The 27,003-nt window shown below is 40.9% G+C and overlaps 2 protein-coding genes across 12 annotated transcripts in view; one reads left to right on the top strand and one right to left on the bottom strand.

Annotated features, from left to right (window-relative positions):
• Positions 1–4,881: 4,881 nt before the first annotated feature.
• On the bottom strand, positions 4,882–8,692 carry EIF1B (eukaryotic translation initiation factor 1B). 2 transcript variants are annotated; one of them, XM_038570517.1, is made up of 5 exons: positions 8,674–8,692; positions 7,465–7,566; positions 6,432–6,595; positions 5,963–6,064; positions 4,882–5,543 (listed from the first exon to the last, which is right to left on the bottom strand). In XM_038570517.1, the coding sequence occupies exons 2-5, from the start codon at positions 7,493–7,495 to the stop codon at positions 5,499–5,501; spliced, it is 342 nt and encodes a 113-aa protein (XP_038426445.1). In that variant the 5' UTR covers positions 7,496–7,566; positions 8,674–8,692; the 3' UTR covers positions 4,882–5,498. The 2 variants fall into 2 exon arrangements, with proteins under 2 accessions (XP_038426445.1, XP_038426444.1); XM_038570516.1 differs by lacking the exon at positions 8,674–8,692 and adding an exon at positions 8,543–8,561.
• LOC102154740 (rabphilin-3A-like) overlaps positions 7,431–27,003 on the top strand; it is a 57,715-nt gene continuing 38,142 nt past the window's right edge. The window contains exons 1-4 of one of the 10 annotated variants that reach the window (XR_005376870.1): positions 7,432–8,092; positions 8,386–8,576; positions 10,477–10,618; positions 12,451–16,669. Coding sequence is in view for 8 of the 10 variants with exons in the window: in XM_038570508.1 (XP_038426436.1) it covers positions 7,756–8,092; positions 8,386–8,750 (702 nt within the window). In the remaining 2 variants the exon portion in view is untranslated. The other 9 variants (XR_005376869.1, XM_038570509.1, XM_038570515.1 and 6 more) reach the window with 9 other exon arrangements.

Below are 27,003 nucleotides of genomic sequence, written 5' to 3'. Positions count from 1 at the left end.
CAAGGGGCTACGAGAGATCAAGAGAGGTTTTTCTTTTCTTCTGTCTGAAAAAGATGGGAGATATTACAAGTATTTTTGCCTGTTGGAAAGGAGCCAGCAGGGAAGGAAGAAATGGATGATTCAGAAAAAAGAGGATAATTACAGTGATAATTCATGGAGAAGAGGGGACATGCCCCGGACTCAAAGGGAGGGGCTGGTTTTGATGGGAGTAAGCACACTTCATTCATTATAAACAGAAAAGAAGACAGAGAGTAGAAACCACTGCCTGAGGTTGGAAGATTTGGAGCTGGAAAAATGAGGGAGTTTCAAAAATCTCAGTGATGGATGATGCAAAGCCTTCTGCTGTGGATGGAGGATGGGGGTCAAGGGAGAGGGGAGAAACCACCATTTCTCTCCAGCTACCTCCAGTTGCTCTGTACAGGCATGGAGTCAGCGGTTGAGTTTGACATGAGTTGACCTATTGACAAATGAGTTGAGAGGCTCAAAGGATGTGAGGGTATTTTCAAGGAAGTAATTGTGACAGGAGGCCAGGGAATCCACACTGGGTCATGAAGTCTCTAAGTGTTACCTGAGCAGATGCATGAAGAGCATTCAGAGCTGTAGATTGCAAGCGTTGAAAAGAGGTTAGCCATTTTTACTTTTATTGTTAGGGAAGTGAGGAAATGAGGGGCAACGCTTGGTAAAAATGGCGAAAGTTTCAAAGGATCTGTTGGATAGTACATTTTCTGGCAATACCTTCCCTGTGCAGGGATCCCCTGGTCAGGGGCCCACCTCATGAGGCTGACGCTGATCATGTAGAATCAAATCCCTACAGTACAATTTCCAGGTTGCCCCGAGCTCTCATTAGTCCTCCCCTACTTGTGAAGGTGAGGCTCTCCAAGTGAGTCCTGTTCTGGATTCATCAGCTCTAATGGAATGGCATCGCCTATTGTGGCCTTACGAGCTTCTAGGGAATCCAGTCACTAGTCTTCCCAGACAAAAATCGCCAATCTTCAGGTGACACTCTATGTGGCTATGCCCTTAGTAGCCAAAAAATACACAGTAACCTGTGACAGAGGTTTAAATAAAAAGCACTATAAATTTGGCTTGTGTGTGTGTATATATGTATAAAACCCCAGATTGTGTTCCTCAACAGGTGACGATTTAGGAGGAGCCTTAATCCTTTCTAGTTTAATCACCCATTCTCTGGAGGCCATAAACAGATGTGTCTGTTTACATTTGAGTTAAATTCCTTCTAATAACATTGCAGTAGACAGTGGGGGTGGTGGCTTTATATATTCCCTGGGCAAGACTGCAGAAGCATTTTCTTGTTTCTCTCATGTAAAAGCAAATTGAAATAGTTTTTTTATGGATTGCAATGATAAAGGATTGGCTGGATCAGTTTCTGCCTACCATTTGAGGGATGACAAAATCAAACTTGTCAGCTGGTGCTTTAATGATGCCCCCAAAAAACTGAAACCTCAGGAATTTACTGTGAACTGTCAGGAGTGAGCAAGGTTTTTAAGTGGCCACAAGGGGGTGTTAAAGCACTACACACTTGCCCTAATCACTCCCCATCCTGCACCCCTTTAATTCCCTATATTTTTAATATACCGATTCCCCGGTCACTCCATGTTGTGTTATTTTAACAATCCTGGTCTACTAAGTAGGTCACTAGTGGGTCCTGTAATCCAATCTGAATGTCGGGCTAGTTTCCTATGTTTTTTACAAGTCAATGGCAATAAACTGCCCAGAGTGCACTCAAGTCACGACCAAGGAGCAGGTGGGCTTTTTCACTAATTCAAAAAATAATACTTCTCTCCAAATCCTTAATGATATCTCCTATGCAGAATTTGTCATGGTTTACATGGATTAAAGTACATTCTGATTCTATCTCCACTGCCCTGCTGTATGCTGTCCCTTGCCCAAAGGATCAGGAGGTGGGCCTGAGGTCCTGGCAAGAATGGATGAAGGACACAGAGACAAACCCGCAGGTTATATAGCTAGCTTCCTTTTTGACTGGTCTGTAAGCTCAGAGGCCCTTCAAAACCCTCCAGGCTGGAGCAGAGAGCTTCAGCTTGAAGCCCAATTTGGGGGCTGAGATCACTTAGATTCCCCTTGGCGGATTTTGGCTTTGAACTTTAGTCCCCTTTGTACTTTGAATCAATGAATGGTACTTATCCCTGTAATTGCTTTTTGCATGAAAAAAAGTCTGTCGCTTATTCTTTCGTTTGAGATTAAGGCACCAACTGTAATTTCAATCATGCCCCCAATTCATTGGGAACAGAGCTACAATCCCATGGCAGATCTACAGCTTCCCCTGCTAGGTTCGAAATCAGACAGATGAGCTAATAGGTAAGCTACCTGACCCACATGGGTACCCTCCCAGCCAAGACTGGGTTTAAATGGCCATTTCCGTTCTCTGTATAGGTCAGAAACTCCCCACGGGCCACATGTCATCGAACACAAAAATGCCTGGATTAGGATTGTCCAGAGTTTGAAGTTCCCTCCTCTTTCTGGCACTAATTTCACTCTGAAGAATTATCCAGGAGTGAAATGATACAGCCATCCCTCTGATTAACGGCGTTTCTTTTTCCAAGTTTCCATTATTCAGATAAAACGGAGTTAAATGTCAGGATAGCCATGCAAAAGGAGCTGTCAACAGAGGGTCCCTTACATGGTCTTGTTCCTGCTTAATTCTAGCTCATTCACTCGACCCCTTGATCCCAGACAAGCACCATGTGGCCTGGCTAGCACCTTCCTGTCAAGAAAGGCAGCTGGTTGCAATCCATAGCAAATGAGGATTCCCTTGGTTTTAGCTACAGCAGAGCCAGGTCTCCCTCGTTTCCTCCCCACTAGGAATTCTGGCTTGGTAAGGGGAATCCTCAGGAGGCCCACTGGAACAATCTAATGAGGTTGTGGGCAATCCAATGAGGTTGAGTTTTAGTGAGCTGTAACTACTCATTGCTTTAGCTGGAGCCCAGCCGGTGACAAGTGGCATATGGAAGTCTGTTTGCATTCCGTATTGAAGTTATTTTCATCAACTGCCATCTGATTGGGACTAGAACCGTTCCTTCCATATTAGAGCCACCCTGTTTCTAGGATGGTTTTGAACAGCTACTGTTGAATTCCTAAGTACATACAGCAGGCTGCTTCCCCAGGCTTTCTTTTGCTTCAGCAGGTTGAAGATCGAAGGGCAGAGGACATCAATGTTGGCAGAAATTTACTCCAAACTGTGCCTCAACGAAAGGTTCATTTCCTAACGGCTTCGCCAAGATCTCTGCCAAGTCTAGAGGGTCAGGGACAGATTTACTTGTCCTCTATCACTGTTTTTCACCTTGCATCCTTAAAGTACAGACCATGAAACTGATCTAAATATTCCCACATGGGAAAGGAGGTATGCCCCGTGGCTACTTTTGCTCGTTTGTTAAAACAATCTATTTTCCCTCCTCAGCTATACAATGCTGCCTAGTCCCTTTTGCCCAAAGCAGACAAGAGCAGTTAGCCCTGCTCCCATGCTCTTAGTATTCCCAAGCCTGCCAAAGAGAGCTTTTCCACGGGGTGATATTTATCTTAAGTTCATCCTTTGATAAAGTTTCAGTAAAGTCGCAAGAAACCTATAGATCTTCATTATGTCCTGTATTTCCATGGCATTGCAAACACAAGAAGGGTACATGATCTGTTCTTGCTCTAAGGTTAGAGACTCCCCTCTCTATAGGTGAGAAGGCCAATCTGGTGTCTGGGGCTCACAGGCTGGGGAGATCAAGACAAGTACACCGCAAAGAAATAATTTTGCTCAGGGCTTTTGATTCATCTAGTGGAAGTGGCCTGTGCCACTGTGCTAAGATGAGGGGCCTTTTTCTTACAAGGTTTCTCTCTTCCCTCCACCTTCTTCAGTTTTAACGGTCAGTGCTTTCCTGGGCACTAGTTTGACTCTATTTTAAAACACTGTGAGGAGGTAACCTCTGAGTGTACCTAACAATGTTAACTTGGGTTTCTGCTTTATCATTTTTGCAAACTATTTCCATAGCACCTCTCAACTAAAAGCGTAATCATTACAAAATGATTACCTGCAGAAAAACGAGGACTTCTCAGGTTAAATTGGAAAATGCTCCTAAACTGCTTGATCTTCTTGGTCCAATTACATTGTTTTTAGCAATGAACCTCCCAACTTTAGCACTCCATTCTGACATACTCCCGTAAGAGTCCCAGTCTTTCTTGGGAGTAGCATAGGGTAGTACTAAAGTAACAAAACCTATTACTTTAGTGTCTTTAAGAGCTAAACTATGGAGGCCGATTTTGCTTTTACAAAAGCAGTTATCATCAAAATAGGGGCAAGAGTTCAGCTGGTATAAAAACGTAGTGGTCCAAGTGAGACATTTTTCACATCACCATAATTCCACTGCATTAAACTGGAGTAGGCACTTGTGGATGCATTTCTTTGTCTTGGCAAACTGGATTTGATGACACAGCTTATATAACGGAGCAAATTATTACTAGTCAATAAAAAGCAGAAGTGTGGAACTCAAGAAGATGAATTGCAGAAATCTTGTAAGAGCTGCCCCAATGCCCAAGCACTGTCACCTGTGGCTCTCCTTTGGTGAAACACAAACCAAAACCATGATGTAGTGAAAGAACATGGCTTTTCTGGCCTGGAAGCGCTGAGCTGGGACCCTAATTCAGTCACTTCCTGGCACCCTAGGTAAATTCATTTCTGCACTTCCACCTTTCATTTGTAAGACAGTGATCCCACCCACCAACACTTGCAGGACAGTGCCTGTGACTAAATTTATTTTTTGTCAGGAGCCTACTGTATTTAATCTGGTTATTAGGACAGATTTATGTTGGCAACCCAGTAACATCATCAATAAAAACACATAAAAAAATTCTATGCAACAATACTTAAGAATTTAAACTGTACTTTATATTCTCTTTAAAGTTTAACACTACATTCTGATAAATCTTGGCTCTGGCTATTCTTATTCTTATCTTTAAGTCAGTAAAAGAAGAATGCAAGTTATATAACAAAGGTCCCCCTCCAGCTTTGGGTTTAACAGCCACTAAAAACGAATTAGAATACTTGCAGAACAAGAACTCCAATTATGAAAGGCAAAATATGTATATTTACTTGCTTAGATTTGGGAGCCTAACTGCTCACAAAAGGATTCATAGATGTTTCTTTATTGTTAAGCTGCAACATACATGGTTTAATACAACAAAAAAACATTTAATCAAGTGAAAAATAATAAACCGAACAAATAAACACTCAAAACAAAATATTTTCCATTGGAAACATGTTAAGATGAATACGGGGTCTCATTACCATCTTACTGCAATTTTCTTATGTGTTACTAGCCTACATACCCCATGTTTTCTGTAATCATGCAGATGTGAATGGGAGTTTGAATGATTAAATACATGAAAAGTCCGTTTACTGCAGAGAATCATTTCACAAGGCAGCCAAACTGGGTTTAGAGAACAAAATTATTCAAGAAATTCTCCACGCATTTAGGTTCATTTTAGAATCCATGAACCTTAAGCTGTTCCTCTTTGACAATGCCAACCTGCAAAACAAAATTTAACAGAATCACTCTGAGAAATGCATGATTTCACTCCTAAGAGAACAGGGAGCACTGATTATAAAAAGAATCATTGTTAATAGTCTAGTACAACACTGTTACTTGTGGTGGTAACTGTTAACAATAAACAGTTCCACACACACTTAAATACCCTGACATGCCCCAAAACTCAACTGGCTATGTAGATACGGGAATGATCAGGTCATTTGCATGGCAACATAAACTGAGTAAAAGTTCTAATGCCTTCAAAATAAGTACCAACTTTCTATTTCTCTCTCAATGAACCAATCTACTTCATTCATATATGATTTTTTTTTTAACTAAGTAGGAAATAATTCATGTTGCCCTTGAATACAATTTTGGAAGCAATTTCAAGGTTGTACATAAAGCACCCAATCACTCACCTCCAAAAGAAACTGGCAAATGTTTTTTCTTTGGTCACCTTGAAGCTGAATAACCTCTCCGTATTCAGGATGTTCAATCACAGTACCATTACAGGCAAATTTCTGGAGAAGTATACATTTAACATAACCGAGTCAGATACAATGAGGTTTTATTTTCACCCTAAGACCAATATTGACTATTTCAGTAGATCTGATCACGTTTAAGAAACAGGTTTTGTCATCTGTAATCCCCAACAACTCCCAAATCAAGTTGCAAATGAATCAGCAGGAAACATAAAGGAAATGATTTTACTTGGAATATCAAGAACTGAATATTATTTTAAAATGGGGGACAGCACCAATATCTGGGTGTTAAGAGAATGAAGACAGCTTTCTTAGGTCCAGTCATTTCCACCTACTCAAGCAAAGGTGTCCTATTCAGGAGTGCATCAATAACTATAGTTTAATCTTTCCTTCCCAACACCTTTACCTTTTTGAAAGCTTTCACAAGTTTCTTTTTGTCATAATCATCTGCAATGCCCTGGACAGTAGTCAGTGTCTTTCTGCCGTTCCGTTGCTGGATTCTTATATGAATGTAATCCTCAGTCCCTGCCGGGAGTAAGTCGTCACCCTTAGTTGCATCAGCAAAGGGGTCTGCAAAAGGATACAAAAAAAATTCCAAAGCAGAAAAACACCTTTTAGTGAGTTATCTCCAAGTGTAGGGCACACTACAATCTAGACAGCAAAGAAGGTTCTAGTGCTTTTTTTTTTTTTTTTTTTTGCGGGTGGGAATGGGAGGGGGAAACGGAGGTGGGGTATTAACAAAACCACCCAAAGAGGCAAAAATTTAAACAGCTATGTCCGTGGGGACATTTGAATAGAAAACGTCGTTATAGGTAGAGGTTATCATTGAACCAAGTCCTCTAATGAGAGAAAAGCGGTTTTAAAAGCCGTGATTTTACAGCTACTATAAAAACGTGCGTCATCTCGATTACATTCTGATGACAGCAGAAACATTCAAACGTGTCCACCCCAATCGTTTCACCCTAACGGTGCCCTGAAAAAGTAAAAAAAAAAAAAAAAGGAAAGAGATGCCTCTGTCTACACCGACGCACATAGACCTATCTGTCGGGAGGCGTCATCTTACAAATTACTACGCAAACAGAGAAGCGGGACCGCAGCCCTGTGACAGATCAGAGGCCCGGAGCCGCTTTTCACCAAATGCCCGCAGGAGCTGCTGCGAACCCGCCCGGACCGCCCGCGGACGCGGGTCCCCGGCCCCGCATCCCGTCCCGGTGGAAGGGCAGGCCCCGGAGCGGCCGGGCGGGCTCGCGGCAGCCGGGGGAGGCCCGGGCGGGGGGCGCCGCGGGGGGGTGGGGCGGGGGGCGCCGCGGCCGTCCTCGGGGAGGGGGTCGCCAGGGGCCCAGTCGCCATTTTCTGGGCGCCGAGACAAAGCCCCACTCGGGGTGCGGGAGGGCGGCGGGGGGCGCGCGGGGGCAGGGGCGGCGGCGGCCGGAGCTTACCGAAAGATTGGAGGTTCTGGATAGTGGACATGCGATACTAGTGTGAGGCCGGTGAGGGGATAAAATTCCTGCGGGGCCCGCCCGGATCACCGTGTCTGGAGGCTGCAGTGGCGAGGAAACGTAAATAAATACGGAGACGCTTCGCCCCGGGGTTGGGATTCGGCTGCAGCGGCGGCGGCGGCGGAAGCCGGGAGGAGGCAGGAAGAGGCGAAGGAGGAGGCGGAGGAAGAGGCGGCGGCCACGGAGGCAAAGACGCGAGAGAAGAGGCGGCGCTGTGGCTTCTCCCACAAAATGGCCGATGGAGGCTATTTAGCCGCGCCCGCCGCCCCTCCCTCGCGACCCACCCGCGCCAGGCATCCTGGGACTTGTAGTTTTGTGGAGGCGGCCGAGCCCGTCCAACCTGGGGCGGGCGGGCTTTCGGGACCGCAATTCCCGGCAGGGAGCACGCCCTCCGGCGCGGGCAGCCAGAACTGGAAGGGTTCAGGGGGCTGCGGGGCTGTCGGGGCCGAGTCCGCAGGTTTGCGGGGGCTGCGCGCTCCCCTCGCTCTCCTCCTCTCGCCGTGTAGCGGCGGCGCCGAGGGCTCGGCGGAGGGGGACGTTCTTAGTCGCCGTCGAGGCTTGGGGTACCGTAAGTGAAATCGGAGGGCAAATGCAAAACAAGCACCGCAGCCCTGGCTTTCGACTCGTCAGCCGCCTCTCAGCAGCCCCTGTATCGCTATCGCAGTACCGTCCCCCCAGCCTCACCCCGGCCCCTGGTCCCCGTGGAGGTGGGAGGCGAGGGAGCCCCCCGCCCCCGCCCCCGCCCCGGGCAGGGCTGCCCTCGGCCTGACCCCCTGGCGCCGCGGTTCTCGGGGTCCCGCGCGCATCTCCCGGAGGGTTTGATAAAACACCGATCCGTGGACCTCAGAGTTTCTGTTTCAGGTCTGCGGCGTGACCCGGGACTTGGCGAATCTAACAAGCTGCCGGCAGATGCGGCCGCTCCTGGTCTGGGGGCTTCGCCCGGGCCCCGACCTCCCGCGGGGGCCAGTAGGTGTCCTCGGGGCACAGCGGGAGACCAGCCTGTCTGCTGGACCCGAACCTTCGGTAGGATCGGCGCCCCACGGAAATGGGAGGTGAGCTCGGCAGACAGGTTCCTGGGTACGGAGTCGGGAACCAGGGCTGTCACGTGTCTGTTCAAGCCAGCTACACACAGAAAACAAACCTGCTCACCCAGGCAGGCACTCGATTATCAAACTTGGTTGACTTTCTGGAAGGAAGGAGAGAGACTAAAATTTAGGCATTCTTAACCTTTTTTTTTTTTCGTGTCATGGCCTATGGACCCCTTGCGAAGCCTATGGACCCCTTCTCAGAATAGTGCTTTAAGTGCTTAAAATAAAACACGGAGGATTACAAAGCAAACTGTTCATACTGAAATTAAAGACAATACGTTGATAAAACAGTATTGTGTCTTTGCTAATGCATGAATTAACAAGATCTAGTAACAGGTCTAACAAGTACTAGAATTTCTAAAAGGTGATGAAAGATAGAGATAGATCTGACATTAGAAATGTAATATGAAAATGACTGTGCTATTAATGCCAAGTGGCAGATTCTTCTAATACTGCTGTGGTGTTGCCAGTATTCATAATGGGGAAATGCTAAGTTTTGCTTAGAGGTTAATGAAAATGTTGATGTAATCTTTTTACCCCCCGTCCAATTTTTGGGATTCTCTCCAACAGGGCAGTTTTATCTATGGACCAGGAATCTGTAGGCCCCAAATTAAGAATACCTGTACTTAATTATCTTTTGCGATTAACCATGTTTTTACTGAGTGCTATTTGCCTGTTAGACTTACACACAGTATTATTGATCTTCATAGCCATTCTGTGATGCAGTTAGAACTCTATTGAGATGTAGAAATGGAGGATCTCATAGGTTAAATGATTTGCCTTAAAAAACTCAATTCATGACTCTCAGGAATCTTACTACATTTTTAGTCTTCTAATCTTGATGTAAATAAATAATACTTTTTAAAATCCAGACTTAGGTATGTTAGAGCTGATTCTAAGATTCTTTTTTGTTGTCTGTTTGTTAATCACAGCTACAGTGGTTTCTGTTCTTTGATCTTACAGCTCTATAAGCACGCTTTAATTTTTAATACTACTCTAAATGAAGTATAGACAATTATAAACAATTGCATATATGTTTCTGCTTTCTTTCATATTAGATATCCATACCATTTTATATTACATTGGTTCTCTGAAGAAGACAGGGGTGGCCCAGTGAAGACTAAGATAACAAAGATACACAAAAGGAGTCAAAAAAACACAATCCGGTAATTTAGGGATTTCATGGTCATTTCCCCTGGGAGAACTCCCTTCTACCCCCTAGTGTTGCATCAGAAACCCCCCAGGGCCTCGGAAATCTTCAATAAAAGCCAACTATGTAGGTTAGATACAATTGTGATTGTTATATTAAAAATTCTTTGGTAGCTTTGTTTTTAGGTTTACACTGTCCAGTACGGGAACCACTTGCCACATGTGGCCACTGAGCTCTTGCAGTGTGGCTGGTCCAAATTAATACATGTTCTTTGTATAAAGTACACACTGGCCTTTCAAAGATTTAAATTGTTTCAATTTTATCTGTTTCTTTTTACTTTTTAAAGTGTGGCTACTAGAAAAATTAAAGTTACATGTGGGCCCTTCACTGTTTCTAATAGACAGGGTTGGCTGAAAGTAAAAGGATTGACCTATCAGGAAAGTTATAAAAGGAATAAAGTGAAACATTTAAAATCTAGTCTCTAGTTCTAGTAGGTACTAGATAGTTGAGGTGATTATTTCCCGCCTTGTGTCAGGGAGGAGTATAGATCACGTGGAGGGAAGAGTAGTAGTAAGAGAATCAGGAAAGAATAGAAAAAACGTAGAAGAGTTGAAAAAATCCCCAAAGCTAGAGTTAGACCCCAGGTTGGGATCTTAACTTCCTAATGGTTAAGAAAAAGAGAAAACTATCAGGAAAATTCGTATATATCTACAGGATAAAAACATACCAGTTGTGCCGGAGGAATGACTTTGCCTGGCCCTGAGCTGCAGGAGATGTTTTTCTTGGGCCCTCATAAAGGGGACACTGTGATGTAGTGGACAGCACCCCCAGCAGTTTGCCTCCCGTGAAGACAATGGTGGGTTTTATGCAGCTGTTCTTTGTATCTGCTAGGTATGAAAATGTGCTCTCTGGTTAGAATCTTGGGTCCTCATCTGTCCTACTGTGGCAGGTGCGTGATAATGGGCCACTCAGGTTTCCTGCTTCAGTGAGCATAATTGATCAACAGCCCTAGCCACTGCCCTGTGAATTCAGTCTTGGGTCCTGTTGAGGCCACACTTCCCGCCATCTGCTCCCAGCCAGTGACTGCATGTGACAGGGATCCCAGCACAGGCCTGTTCTCTAGATGAGGGACTCTGCTGATGGGCAACTTTCACCATGACTCTCCATGGGCCTGGCTGAACTTTCCTAGCCTTAGACTGAGATCTAAGACTCTTCTTATTTACCCCCTCCTCTGTCTGTCCTTCACAGGGTCATCTCCTCTGGCTCCTTCCTCTTTCCCTCACAAATGTTCCACCAATAAATCTCATCCAACTCTAAACCCATCTCAGTGTCTGCTTCTCAAAGGACTCAAACTGATACACCTAACCCCAAGCTAGGTGGGACACAAGGTTCCGCCTCTGCAGTATACTCTTGCACCAAGCTTAGAGTCAACAAGAAAGAGCATGAATTTCTGTCCATCCTTGCATTTCTAGCTTATGTACATAGGATTCCAGCTTGCATGGATCTTGTTTCTCTTACCTTCCTGCTGGACTCGGCATTGGATGCAGAGGTACAGTCCTACAGAAGCTGCTTAACAATCCCTCGAAATTACATAAGCCAATTCCTTGTAACAAATTCCTTTCCATATATGTGCATGTGTTCAACCAGAGAAGTAGAAGGGATATATACAGGCACTATCCCTAGCCCTGTGTGGGTCTTGCACATTGTTCCCCTAACCTTTTGGGTGGTTTCCTTACATTTATGTACTGATCAGTATTGTGCTAAATACTGGGGGATGGCCCAAGAACTCTTTAGAGTTTCCCGTCTCTCTGAAGCTCTTTCTAGGACTCTGTCAATGGACTCTAGCTGCCTTGGGCTCTTTTTCTGCTTAACTTAGGGAGTCAGCTGGGCTCTGCCTTTGTTTTCCTTAAAACTTTCAAGGCAGTGAGCTGGGGCAGTCGCAGGGCTCACCTCATTTGTTTTCCATCTTTTAGGGATCACTATTCTTTGACACAGAGTTTCTTGAAAAACTGTTGTTGGTTATACTGTGTCCTGTGTTTTGGTTATTTTAGGTAGGGAGTAAATTCAGTAGATTCATCTTGGTGGACAGCAGAAGTTCAGTACATGTATTTTGAATCAATGAATTAGCTTCTCCTTGGCATCCATCCTGAGGTTAAACCTTTTGCTATGAATGTCTGACGCTTGAACAGTGCAGTGACCTTGCCTTATGGATGTCCTACAGTGGTATAAACATGAGTGTGCAAATTTTTTATCCATCAACAGTGTAAATTTCTTACAGTACTAAAAACTGATACTTCAGAAGACTTTTAGAAATGTGTATTTCTAGAAGTGCTGTTTTATAGTGGAAATTTTGGGCAGAGAAATTAATCAACCTATAAATCAGGTCAACTGAATTTCTGTTCAATTAGTTTGCCCACCTATCCACTTTTATACTTGAGACCTTGCAATTTTCATAGTATGTCCAAATACTGTGTAGGGCATTAAATATACTATCAATATTTGGTAAACATGAGTTGACTTATAGCTAAAAAGAGGAAACATTCTGAACTGAAGCATGCACTGAGTGAGCAAAGAAACTTGCTAGTAATATTTTGTAATCTTTCACTGTGGGCCGGAAATATGCTAAGCACTTTGCATTCTTTTTTACTCTTCATAATGTGAAATGGGTTTTATTATCCTATTTTACAGATGACGAAAATGAGACTTGAAGTTTATCACTTTCACAAAAAAATAAGCTTATTACTTCTTCAAGAACACGTAGTAAGTGCCATAGTTGGGATTTGAACCCAGGTTTGTCTGCCTCCAAATTCCATGTCCTTACTCCTATATCCTTACTCCTTTATGGAGGTTAAGCATACAGTTTGAGCCATACTATGTTTATTAGTATTTTTACAGGGAAAGAATAAGCAAATCTGGCCAATTGAAAACATGCAAAACGTGGGACTGGTGAAGTAGTTTCAGTGGTTGCTGATAAATGACTTAGAATAACTCACAAAAATAGAAGTCACTAAAGGGGAGCCCTGGGCGGCTCAGTCAGTTGAGCATCTGCCTTCGGCTCAGGTCATGATCCTGGGGTCCTGCAATTGAGCCCTATATCGGGCTTCCTGCTCATCAGGGAGTCTGCTTCTTCCTCTCTCTCTCCCTTTGCCCCTCCCCACTGCTTGTTCTCTCTCTCAAATAAAAAAGTATACACCAAAGCTAAGTTTTCATAATGCTGGGGTTTTCATTGATAACAAATTAGGTATAAAGCCATAGTGTTCTAATTGATTGGAAATAAAAAAGCATTGGCTCTCCCCTTCATCATAACCAAAGTCATATTTCTCAGTTCCGTAACGTTATCCAGCTTCTGAAACAGTCCTGAACTTCCTCCCTCTGCAAAGAGTACAAGTGAGTCCGTTGACCCAGGTGAGCATTTATCAGTCAGCCTTTATTGAGTGCCTCCAGCATGCTTTCGTACCCTGCCAGGTGCTGTGACAAGAGACCTATATTTGAATCAATTAGGGAGTAATTCAGTATGTGCTGGAAGTCAAAGGTTGAAACTACAAGCCTACTGATTATTTTTTTTTCCTACTGATTATTTTTGAAAAAGTGAATTCATGTCATATTTTTTTATAACATATACTTATTCTTGAGTGCATGGGTGGCTTAGTGGATGAGTGTCTGCTTTTGTCTCAGGCTGTGTTCCCAGGTTCCTGGGATCGAGTCCTGCATCAGGAGCCTGCTTCTCTCTCTGACTATGTCTCTGCCTCTCTCTCTGTGTCTCTCATGAATAAATAAATAAGAGAATAAATATATTTTTATTTTTTAAGAGATTTTTTAAAGAATATATGAATTTTTAGCTTATCTTTACAAACAAAATTCAGAAACACTGGTAGCAATTGTTCTACCTTAGCTGAGGGACAGTTTTTCAATTTGTCACAATGCCTATTATATCTTACTGTCCCTTTAACATGGATGCTGAATGCCCATTGCTATTGCCATTATCAGTTGTCCAGAACATCGCCTGACTGACTAAATGCTGGTGGCCTTGGTTTGCAGCCTCTTGCCAGAGATTTAGAGAAGGCATTATAGATGCCTTTTTAAATGCATTTTCTTTAGCTCGAGCTTCCTGAGAGTCAAGGGGTAGACGGGAGGAAATGCAATAGATTTTAAAATGTAGGACTGATTTTGGAAGAGGATCTATAGTTGGCTATCAAAACTAGATGTCGAGAGGGAAGTATTGGTCAGAGGAGTATTTCAGAAAAGAAATATAGGTCAGGGGGAAGAAAATCAGTTACTTTGGTAAAGATAGGCAAACATACATGGAAGGAGGAGGGAGGAATGGAGGAAGGACAGGGAGGAAAAGGCAGGCAGGATGCTCTGTGGAAATGATTGCATCCATATGATAATAAAAGTGAGGAAATCCAATACACAGTGGACACTTACGCAAGTAGAATTTAGGACTTGGTCAGATAGAGGCTCACCCATTGTTTTTAAAAAGGTAAATTAGCTGTCACATTTCACATGAAAATTCAGATTTCTATCTTAAAAAAAAAAATCTACACTGACAGCTTATCTTAAAAAAAATCACTTCTCAGCCTTTTGGCTAAGATCAAGTGTAAAAAAAAAAAATCAGTCAAGGCTGATCTGTAGATACTTCACTTCCAATTGCCCAAGCAGTGGGGTCAGGTGAATGAAATTATGATGGAAAAAAACAATCAATGAGTTAAAATATTAAAAAAGGAGGTGGAGCCAAATGTGACCTGGATTGTTCCACCTTAGAGGACATTTTGGGAAAGAGTTAGTGCCAAGTGAGAGGGTAGAGTCACGAAAGAAGGAACATGTGTTTTGTATTAAAAAGTTAAATTGAACCTTTTGGCTCAAGAGAGCATTTGGTGGTACAGAATTTTTGGCTCCTCTTCTGACTTGGGTTAGTCCAGCATATATAATACATCAGCAGTTGCCATTCTGTCTTGTTTAGCTGTTCTGTGCACTGGGATTTGTGGCAGAGATTGCAAATTGCTACTTAAGCTCCATTGAACCCTTCTTTCTTAGTGAAACAGAGTTCCAGTTTTATTCTGGGTTGCAATGTGCTCAGCTAAAAGAATATACTACATTTCAGCCTTCCTTGCTAGATGTGACCAAAGCAACATAGGCAGAAATGTTGAGTGGGCTCTCCAAAAAATCACTTAAAGGAAGAAGACTCAGTTCAGAAAAGTGTCCATTTGCTCTCCTTTTTTCTTCCTTCCTGCTCCCTAGAATGGAGACAGGATGCTGGAAGCACAACAGCCATCTTGGACAATGAGGTGACCTCGCCATTTGGATGTGCTGCAGAAGTGGCGTAGAATGATAGAGGGAGCCTGGGGCTATGGACTTCCCATCTCTGATCTTCTTACTTGACACATGTTTAAGCCTGTGCTATTTTGGGTTTCCAGTGAAATGAAGTGGAACCCAATCTTTTGAAGAGTGCTGCTGTGTGAATGGAAACCCCAGGACTTAAGGAAGCTAGGCACACACTTTCCTAGTGCCCCGTGTCAGTGCTGTCTGTGGCATGGATTATACCTTCTATGCTAAGTGATCCAGCAGAATTGTGCCTGCTACAATGTGGGTTGTAGGAGGACATGCTAGAAGTAAACTGACAGTAGATTGTGTCTCCTCACACTTCAGAGGCCACTGGCAGGGTAGATGTCCAGCAACTGTCTTGGGCTCATCACATCTTTGCAATAAACAACAGTGACCGACAATGGCCTATGGGAGTTTTAAATGAGAGTTGATCGAATTTAGCCTTGTTTATTATCTGCTTTGTAAACTATACACCTGGACTCTCACCATGAAACTGGAAGTAGAGTTCCTAAAGTTCAAGTTTAAAAAGTCTTAAATCAATAAACATTCTTTGTTTTTTATAATTTGGTTATATATATTGGAGGGTTGACCTCCAGCTGATGTCCATAACTGCATCCATACATGCTGCTAAATTATTAAAATGCTTTCGTGGTGCTTGGCAAATAGGTACTGCCCAGCCTCCATGCACCTGCTCCTCCCTTTGCACCTCTTAGACCATTGCATGAACAAGCAGCTGAAAGGCAGATGCCCCACTGGCAACAAGGTCTTCCTTGATTTAGTCACTATCCACTTTTAAAATTAGGCATTTGAGCTCACAGTGTTCATTTTCCCGGCTGTGTGTTCATTGCTGCCCAATTTTTGTCAGTATTTTGATTGAAACATGGTGGAGGGAGGTGTTCTAGATTTTCCAGAGCCCAACCCTGGATCAAATCAGGTCAGCAGAGGAACTGAAAATGTGTTTTATTTCAGTTTGTTCCTACCCCTTCTCACCCTCTCGAGAACTGGTCTTGCTGAATTGTGTTTTGGGGTGATGTCATCAGCCTGTGCTGAGAGACAGGAGGAAACGCCGCAAATGACACTCATTGTCATCTGTCTTACAGAATGTTGTCAAGCTGTGTTTTTTGTATCAGCATCTATTTATGAGAATCCTCAGAGACTTGCCTAACTGGTTTTAGAAGCAAAAACTGTTGTATTACTCCTGGAAAGATGTTCTTTTTAATCTTATGAACCTGTCTATAAGTGTCCAGTTTGCTTTTCTCCCTGTCTTCGTAAGGGTACTTACAACCATTCTGGAACGAACAAAGAAATGAAGGAAGGGAGAAAATACTTAAAGTTATGAAAAATCAAAGCAGACAGATGATGAAAGGAACATAGGCGTTTTGTGTTTTCTCCTCAGTGGAATTTCAACATTAACTTATCACAAATTTATACTGAGTAAATAATTACTTCACTTTTCAAAGCTCTGAGGTACAAACAGTGAGTACCTGAAGAGGATATTCTCTTTAAGTGCCAAATCTACAGACTTCTAATTTCTCCTTACCAACATGTTTTTAGAAATAACTAGCACAGTTAGGGCTTTGTAGAATATTTGGACACTTTGATTTCATTCATTTTTCATTCACAAAAAAAAATGTCTTAATAGGCTTTGTCCGTATTTGCCTTTTGCCAAACAGGGAAAGTCTGTCATGCATAATTTCCATAAACATATGTAATCTAGGCATATCCAAGGAGTGTGTCTTCTGAGATTATGGCTTCCTTTTCTCCTTTTAATAAGCTAATTCAAGTCTCATCCCACGTGACTCTGGGCCATCCTAGACCCTACCTCTGATTTCCAAGGATTCTCTGGAGGTCTGCATTCTCCTGATCCTCTCCTGCTTTCGATTCTTACTCTGGTTGAATTCTTTGTCCCCAAAGAATTTTTTGCTCCTCCTCCCTTACTTCACTAAACACTGCTAACACAGGATATGGTATGTAGCACTTTTATGGAAAAATTGGAGAGAATCCAAGAGGCTATATTGTTTCACAGGCTGGGGATCACCTTCCAAGGTCAAGTTTGGGTGTGGCTGCTTCCTCCTGAGACCCCTCCTGCTGTCTATGTCTGTGTCTGCTCTCCCTATGTTCTGGGCAAGGAAACCACTCGCCAGGGGAAGATGAACCTTTTCTTGGTACCTTATTCTGTGGAGCAATTTAATCCTCCCTCAATCCCCCACCTGTTTCAGCAGAGAGGTCTTTCCCATTACATAGGGGCAACAATAGCCAAGAGCAGCAGCAATGTTGTATATTATATTTTGCTTTAAGTTCTAGAAAAGAAATTTCTTGGGCTGTGTTCTTTCTCCACCAACCAGGACCCATGGATTCTGGGGATGTTATGGTTTGTGGGGAGAAACCTGGAACCTGTAGTATAATAGACACTTTTACCAGGTAATTTTGGGTTGTTAGTAGGGTAGCTAATCAAAAGGTCCATTAAAGATCTGTAGCAGTGATAGACATACAATGTTTTTGTATTTTATGAAAATACGTAATTTGATAATCTTTTGATATTGGGCTAGGGCTTTTTAAAAAATATTTAAAATATTTCTCAGACTGGCAAAATATACAACATTGCTGCTCTTGGCTATTGTTGCCCCTATGTAATGGGAAAGACCTCTCTGCTGAAACAGGTGGGGGATTGAGGGAGGGTTAAATTGCTCCACAGAATAAGGTACCAAGAAAAGGTTCATCTTCCCCTGGCGAGTGGTTTCCTTGCCCAGAACATAGGGAGAGGAAGAGTGACAAGACAGCAGGAGGGGTCTCAGGAGGAAGCAGCCACACCCAAACTTGACCTTGGAAGGTGATCCCCAGCCTGTGAAACAATATAGCCTCTTGGATTCTCTCCAATTTTTCCATAAAAGTGCTACATACCATATCCTGTGTTAGCAGTGTTTAGTGAAGTAAGGGAGGAGGAGCAAAAAATTCTTTGGGGACAAAGAATTCAACCAGAGTAAGAATCGAAAGCAGGAGAGGATCAGGAGAATGCAGACCTCCAGAGAATCCTTGGAAATCAGAGGTAGGGTCTAGGATGGCCCAGAGTCACGTGGGATGAGACTTGAATTAGCTTATTAAAAGGAAAAAAGGAAGCCATAATCTCAGAAGACACACTCCTTGGATATGCCTAGATTACATATGTTTATGGAAATTATGCATGACAGACTTTCCCTGTTTGGCAAAAGGCAAATAGGGACAAAGCCTATAAAGACATTTTTTTCTTTTCTTTTCTTTTTTTTTTTTTTTTTTACTGATTGTAGTTTCCTGGTGTCACAAATTCTACCTATACTACATTGGTTACAGTGTCTTGTTTTTGTGTATTTATATACTAAGATTTATTATTTATTTTAGAGAGAGAGCATGCATGTGGGGGGAGGGAGGAGAGGCAGAGGGAGAAGGGGAGAGAGTCTTAAGCAGCCTCCCCGCTGAGTGGGGAGCCAAAGGTGAAGCTCAACCTCACAATCCTGAGCAGGGTCATGAGTTGAAACAGTCAGACACTTAACTGACTGCACCACTGAGGCACCCCTATTTTTGTGTATTTGAAGTAAGACCTTAAAAAGTTTATTGAAACAAAACAAAAAACAAAACAAAAGTTTATTGAAGCTATCAATGCAAAATCTGTCTAGATTTTTATGACTACTTCCTACCAATATTTGTTGGCCTTATTTGCATGTTACTTGACCAGAATTCTCTTTAGCAATTTACTTTTCTCTAATTTTTCCAAAGTGGCCAATACATTTCTCTTAGAAGTGACCACCATCTTTTTTTTTGCACTCATTTAATCAGTTTCATTATATTTGAATTAAATAATTACAGTGAGATGTAAAATTTCAAATTTGGGAGCAAACATAAGTGACTCCTGGTTAAGCACGTGTTTCACAAAGTAGAGGCAAGGTGTGTCAGGGCCAGACTGGGCAGCAGCATCAGGGCAAAGGGATGTTCTACAGAAAGAAAGTGTAGATTGGTTTGGATAGTTGATTAGTGAGGGTCCATTATGGGAGCTTCTATTCTAGCAGATTAATATTAATAACCAAAGGCCCAAGGGCTACCTCTGTCTACTAGGTATATGACTTCACAGATATATAATATCATCTCTCTCTCAGTTTCATTTGTAAATTATTAAAAAAAGAGAATACTTGCCAAATTTTACCTGCCAGGAAAATCAAATGAAATAATGTATGTAAAACCCCTCTTAAATAGTAAAATGCTGCCAAAACCAAAAATGTTTTTGTTACTATAGGGTTTTTTTTTTTTTTTTTTTTAATTCACTCACAGTATCTGATAGCTTTGGGGAAGTAGCTGTTTGGACTCTCTCCTTTTGTTTATGGTGAGCGATATTCTTGATTTTTAGCTTAACTGGAGCCAGATGTGATGTGGAGAGGCTGAGTCACTTGTAAATTTTTGTCCTGATAATGAGTTGCCTTTTACTAAATATAAATAACAGCCTTTCCAGATTTTAGTTTAAGAAATAAATTTGGTTCCAGTTAGAAACCAAGACTTGTAATGGTTTATCTGACAATATTAAGGTCCCCAAACAGAAGCAAGACTTGTTCCTTATACTATACATCTATTTCAATTTGAAACTTAAGAATCTGATAATGTGATTTAAGCATACAACCATCCTGGCTAAAAACCCAAACCAGAGAGTTTTTATATATATCATTTTGTTAAATGAAGGTAAATAAAGTAGGTCTTATTATCTTTTGTTTACATAGCAGAAAGTTGAGGCTAACAGGGGCTAAGAATCTTGTTCACATTCACATAACTTGTAGTAAGTGTTTGGGCTGAGCCTTGAATCCGGGGCTTCTGATCCAAGTCTCATGTTGTATGCAAACTCTCTCATACAGAAATTGGATAAATATACCTAAATGATTCACAGAGCTGGAGCAAACAAATAATTAGAGTGTCTGAAAAGTCAAGAAACATAAGGATGAATTCATTTTTAGAAGTATATTATATTTTCAGATAATATACTATTTTTTAAAAAAATATTTTATTTATTTATTCATGAGAGACACAGAGAGAGGCAGAGACATGGGCAGAGGGAGAAGCAGGCTCCATGCAGGGAGCCCAATGTGGGACTCAGTCCTGGGTCTCCAGGATCACACCCTGGGCTGAAGGCAGATGCTCAACCACTGAGCCATCCAGGTGCCCCTCAGATAATATACTCTTAGGATGTTTTTTCAACTCCCAGAAAACATTTCAGATAAAATGCCTCTAAGCTTACAGAAATAGGTCCAATCTATTTTTTATTATGAAAAAATACAATAAATATACTATGTTTCTAGACCTTTTGGATACTCTGTCGTGTCCAAGTCAGTTAGAAAAAGTAAAAGAATCTCTATTATTATGAGTGCCTGATTTTTTATTTAGCAACAATATAAATGAAATGCTTGAAATATTATTAAATAAGGATTTAATTATTTTATTTACTACTGAAAATAGTAGAATTCTGTTATAGCAGAACTCATTATTATGAATATTTGCATAGGCCAAAGTAAAATCATGTCTGCAGAAACCTACGTAACCTACAGTAGGAACTTGAATAACAGGTCATTAAAAGTAATCATGAAAATAAAAGGTTAAACTATCTTTAAAGAGGAAGGGATAGTAGTTGGCTCAGAATGGCTAACTAAGCATCTCTACCATCAAAAAGTCCCTGATGATATCAGCCAAGATATATCTTGTGACAGAATAAATCTAGCACCAGATAAGAAGGTATACCATCTATGGATTAGACATTTCCTTTCTCCCGAAGGAAAAACAGATGGAAATCAATTGATGGAATAAACTGCATGTTTAAATACTGGCACCACTGGATTCTTAAAGATCATAGAATACTTTTAAAATTTGGAGATTTTTGAACCCAAAGTCCTATATTTAAGTAAAAGAATATGCAAGAAAGCAGGTAAAATAAAGGCCTTTAAAAGCCTTTTTAAAACATTCAAGAACTCAGAAAGTTTTCTTCCATAGAAGAAAAAAATTTTTCTGACACAGTTCAGAAAAATTAAAACCCAAAGAAAAGAAAGAAATGGGAAAAAAGAAATATAAGTATATAAAAAAATCAGTAAAAATTGTGGTTGTGTCTAAATAATATCGGTATGTAATGAGAGTGAACTATTTTATGGGTAATTTCTAGAAGAATAGAAATTTAATGCACTTTTTAGTCCAACAAAAGGTGGGAAAAAGGATAAAAGCAAGAAGAAATCATGAAGTGAATTAACGTTAAATTGTAATAAAGAAGTAGAAAGTACATAATTATCAGTAATCACCAAAAATGTGAATGTTATATTTTTCAGTTATAAGGCAACCTCTGATCTCAATTTAAAAATGGTTGCAAAACTTTAATCTAGCTTCTATTTATGACATATTTAAAGTCAAATGGCAGAGGAGTAGGAGACCTTATTTTCATCTGGTCTCTGGAATTCAGCTAGATAGCTATCAAATCATTCTGAACACCTGTGAACTCAACCAGAGATCTAAGAAAAGAGTTGCTGCAATTCCACAAATAGAAAAGTGATTGCTTTCTGCAAGATAGGAGGCATGGAGAAGTGAATCTGAGTGATATATGGGAAGATAAGCCATGGGAGAAGGGAGCCTCTGGCAGCCAGCTACAGGAAGGTGATAGAGCCACAGAGTGCAAAATTCAAGTTTTTAGAAGTCTGCTCAGGTTGGAGACATCCCTGCCTGAAAGGTGCTCAGGTGGCAAAGCGAGGGTGGAATTCTAGGTGGGACAGTGTGGTTTCAGGGATCCTCAGGGTCACAGGAAGACTGAGGGTGCCTGAGTTGGTAGAGCTCCCAAGCATTGAAGTGGGGAAGCTGGCTGTAATCAGTGAGCCGAGTGGCTTCTCAGCTCTGGGCACCATAAACCAGGAACCTTGGATGGTCGGGCAGCTGCTCTTCAAGCAGGAGCCCAGCAAGTGCCAGAACTGCCACAAGACCTCCTTTTCCTCCCCCAAGAGGGGCAGTGCAGGAGTCTGCAGGGTTTGGAGACTCAAAGCAGGATTGCATGCCTGAGATAGAAATGCTTGGTCTCAGGCTGAATGAGCACTGAGGGCACACCGAGGAGTGGGGCCAGAGCTTTCAGCAATGGGGGTAGGGATTGGAAGGCTGCCATTTTCACTCCTATCCTCTAAAGCTGCATGGAAAGCCTTCAGGGAACAAAAGCCACATAAGTAATCTGGAGCAGATTACTTAGCCTGGTCCCCTGGCAAGGATGGTGCAATTCCGCCATGGCAAAAGCACGTGAGAATCAGCACAACAGCCTCTCCTGCTTCTGGGAGAAATCAGAAAGACTATCCAGCTAAGACCAAATTTACCAATCATAGAGAACTGCAAAATTCCAGCACTAGGGGGAATATAGTAAATAGAATTCATGTTTTTTTCCCCACAACACTTTAGTCTTTCCATTTTAATTTTTTCCTCTTTTTAACCAGTTTCTTATTTTATCAACTCTTTTTTTATCAACTCTTTTTTAAAGTCTTTTAATTTTCATTTTTATAGTTCCCTTCTGTTCTTTCATTGTATTTAGTTTTATTTTTTGTATATGTTTTTTTTTCTTTATCATTTTGGGATGTAGTTTCTTCTAACAGACCAAAATACATCCAGGGTATAGTGTATTGCTCTGTTTTGTTCATTTGTCTGTTTATATTCTTTCCTTTTAATATTCATTTTCACAGTTATATTCTATCCTTTCATTGTATTTAATTTTATTTTTGTACATTTATAAGTTTTTCTTTACAATTTGAGATCTAGTTTTCTAACAGACACCAAAATACACACAGGATCCAATGTATTGTTCTTTTCACCTGTTTGATTCAATTCTTTTTTGAAAATTTTTTTTTCTTTTTCTTTGGTTTTGGGTCCCTTCTGATTTGTTTAGTATATATTGCTTTAGGATCATTGTTGTCATTTTAGTTTTTGTTCTCTCCTTCATCATTTCTTCTCTGGGCAGAATGACAAGGTGGAAAAACTCACCTCAAAAAAGAGAAGAAGAGGCAGTACTGACTTCCAGAGACCTAATCAGTATGGATATAAGTGAGATGTTGGAACTAGAGTTCAGAATAATGATTATAAAGATACTAGCTGGGCTTGAAAAAAAGTACAGATGACACTTAAGAATCCCCTCCTGGAGAAATGAATTAAATCAAGTGAATCAATGAATTTAATCAAGTTGAAATAAAAAGGGCTATTAATGAGATGCAATAAAAAACGGAGGCACAAAAAAATGGAGGCACTAACTGCTAAGATAAAAGAAGCAGAAGAGAAAATTAATGATACAGAAGACTAAAGTGATACAGAATAAAGAAGCTGAAAAAAAGAGAGATGAACAACTACTGGATCATCAGGAGAATTTGAGAGCTAAGTGATACCATGAAGCAAAACAATATTAGAATAATTTGGATCCCATAAGAAGAGGAAAGAGTGGGGGTGGGGTCAGAAGGTAAATTGGAGCAAATTGTAGCTGAGAGCTTCCCTAATCTTGGGAAGGAAACAAGCATTCACATCTAGAAGGCACAGAGAACTCGCCCTCAAAATTAATAAAAATAGATCTACACCTTGATATACAATAGTTAAGCTTGCAAATCTCAGAGACAAAGAGAAAATCCTGAAAGCAGCTTAGGACAAGAGGTCCTTAACCAGCAAAGGTAGAAACATTAGACTGGCAACAGACCCATCTACAGAGAACTGACAGGCCAGAGATATATTCAGGTGTTAAATGAGAAAAATATGCAGCCAAGAATATTTATCCAGCAAAGCTGTCATTCAAAATAGAATTGATAAAAAGCTTCTGGGACAAACAGAAACTAAAAGAATTTGTGATCAATAAACCATCCTTGCAAGAAATATTAATGGGGATCATTAAAGTGAAGAGAGAGCCTAAAAGTAACATAGATCAGAAAGGAACAGAAATAATATACAAAACAGTGACTTTACACATAATGCAATGGCACTAAATTCATATCTTTCAGTAGTTACTCTGAATATAAATGGGCTAACTGCCCCAATCAAAAAACCTAGGGTATCAGATTGAATAAAAAAGCAAGACCCTTTGATATGCTATTTGCAAGAGACTCATTTTAAACTCAAAGACACCTCCAGATTGAAAATAAGTGCATGGAAAGTGATTTATCATGCTAATGGACATCAAAGAAAGCTGGGGTAGCAATCCTTATATCCAACAAACTAGATGTTAAACCAAAGACTGTAATAAGAGATGAGGAAGGACACTGTATCATAAATAAAGAGTCTATCCAACAAGAAGATGTAACAAGTGTAAATATTTATGTCCCTAACATGAGAGTAGCCAATTATATAAACCAATTAATAGCAAAATTAAAGGAACACATTGATAATGTTAAAATCATAGTAGTGAACTTTAACACCCAACTTGCTAAAAAGGGCAGATCATCTAAGCAGAAGATTAACAAGGAAACAAGGACTCAAATGACACACTGGATCAGATGGACTTCACAGATATATTTGGAGCATTCCATCATAAAGCAACAGAATATATTTTCTTCTTGAGTGCACATGGAACATTCTCTAGAATAGATCACATACTGGGTCACAAATTGGGTCTTAACTGGTACCAAAAGATAGGGATCTTTCCCTGCGTATTTTTAGACCACAATGCTTTGAAACTGAAACTCTATCACAAGAGGAAATTTGGAAAGAACTCAAATGCATGGAGGTTAGAGAGCATCCTACCAAAAAATGGGCCAACTAGGAAATTAAATTAAAAACTCATGGAAACAAATGAAAATACAACTGTTCAAAACCTTTGGGATGCAGCAAAGGCAGTCCTAAGAGGGAAGTATATAGCAAAAGAAGCCTTTCTCAAGAAACAAGAAAGGTCTCAAATACACAAGCTAACCTTACACCTAAAGGAGCTAGAGAGAGAACAGCAAATAAAGCCTAAACCCAGTAGAGGAAGAAAATTAATAAAGATTAGAGCAGAAATAAATGAAATCGAAACCAAAAGAACAGTAGAGCAGATCAATGAAACTAGGAATTGGTTCTTTGAAAGAATTAGTAAAAATCGATAAACCCCTGGCCCCTGGCCAGATTTATCAAAAAGAGAAGAGAAGGGACCCAAATAAAATGATGAATGAAAGAGAAGAGATCATAACCAACACTGAAGAAATACAAACAATTATAAGAACATATTATGAGCAACTATATGCCAATAAAGCAATCTGGAAGAAATGGAAGCATTCCTAGAAACATATAAACTACCAAAAACTGAAACAGGAAGAAATAGCCTGAACAGACCCATAACTAGCAAGGAAATTGAAGCAGTAATCAAAAAAACTCCCAACAGACACGAGTCCAGAGCCAGATGGCTTCTCAGGGGAATTCTACCAAACACTTAATGAAGAATTAATACCTGTTCTAAAAATTCTAAAAGTAAAGACATACAAGAAATAGTTTATAATAGTGTAAAAGCCAATAAAATACTTAGCAATAAATTTAACCAAATAAGTGTAAAACTTATACTTTTAGAACTATAAAACATTCTTGAAAGACATTAAATAAATTGAGAAGCATCTTATGCTCATGGATTATACCACCTTAACTTAATATTGTTAAGGTGGTAATCTTCCCCAAACTCATCTACAGATTCAACACAATGCCCGATAAAGTTCCAGTTGACTTCTTTGCAAAACTTGAAAAGCTGATCCTAAAATTCATACGGAAATTTAAGAGACCCCAAATAACCACAACAGTCTTGAAAAAGAACAACAAAGTTGGAAGATTCGTATTCCTGATTTTAAACATTCTACAAAGCTACAGTCAAGGAAGTGTGGTACTGGCATAGGATAGACATCTAGGTCAGTGGAATGGAACTCAGAGTTCAGGAAAAAAAAAAACCTTAAATTTATGATCAAGTGATTTTTTGACAATGGTGTCGACAATTCAATGGAGGAAAGACTAATTTTTTCCAAACTATTAGTGTTGGGACAACTGGATATTCACATGCAAAAGAATGAAGTTAAACTCTTAACTCGGGTCATAACACAAAAATTAACTCAAAATGGGGGCACCTGGGTGGCTCAGTTGGTTAAGCATCTGCCTTCGGCTCAGGTCATGATCCCAGGGTCCTGGGATCCAGCCATGAGTCAGGCTCCCTGCTCATGAGGGAGTCTGCTTCTCCTTCTCCTTCTGCCTCTCCCCCCAGACTTATGCTTGCTCTCTCTCACTCTGTCTCTTTCAAATAAATAAGTAAAATCTTTAAAAAAAATAACTCAAATTGGACCATGAAGCTAAAGGTAAGAGCTAAAACTATAACATTCTTAGAAGAAAGCATAAGTATATATGTTCATGGCACTGGATTAGGCAATGGCCTCTTAGGTATGACACTAAAAGCACAAATAACAAAGAAAAAAGATAAATCGGGCTTCATCAAAATTAAAAAACTTCTGTACTTGAAAGGATATCATCAAGAAAGTGAAACAGTAACCCACAGAATGGGAGAAAATATTTGCAAATCATACACCTGATAAGAGATTTGTCTCCAGAATACATAGGAATTCTAACAACTCAATAATAAAAAATAATCCAATTAAAAATAGGCGAAGGATTTCCATAGACATTTCTCCAGAGAAAATACACAGATGGGGTAGCCCTGGTGGCTCAGCGGTTTAGCGCTGCATTTGGCCTGGGGCATGGTCCTGGAGACCCAGGATCGAGTCCCACATCAGGCTCCTGCATGGAGCCTGCTTCTCCCTCTGTCTGTGTCTCTGCCTCTCTCTCTCTCTGTGTCTCTCATGAATAGATAGATAAAATCTTAAAAAAAAAAAAAAGAAAGAAAATACACAGATGGCAAATAAGCACATGAAAAGGTGCTCAGCATCATTAGCCATCAGGGAAATGCAAATCAAAACCACAGTG

This window comes from Canis lupus, chromosome 23, assembly GCF_011100685.1.
Source record: "Canis lupus familiaris isolate Mischka breed German Shepherd chromosome 23, alternate assembly UU_Cfam_GSD_1.0, whole genome shotgun sequence".
NCBI lineage: Eukaryota > Metazoa > Chordata > Mammalia > Carnivora > Canidae > Canis > Canis lupus.
This window is presented reverse-complemented; position numbering and strand designations above follow the sequence as displayed.

What these genes read in the sequence shown, in the direction of transcription:
- EIF1B (XM_038570517.1), bottom strand. Translation starts at nt 7,495, where the DNA reads ATGTCCACTATCCAGAACCTCCAATCTTTCG. An exon ending in CCAGAACCTCCAATCTTTCG is followed by an intron (nt 6,596 to 7,464) that starts GTAAGCTCCGGC and finishes ATCCTTTTGCAG; the next exon opens with ACCCCTTTGCTGATGCAACT. An exon ending in TTTGCCAGTTTCTTTTGGAG is followed by an intron (nt 5,544 to 5,962) that starts GTGAGTGATTGG and finishes TTTGTTTTGCAG; the next exon opens with GTTGGCATTGTCAAAGAGGA.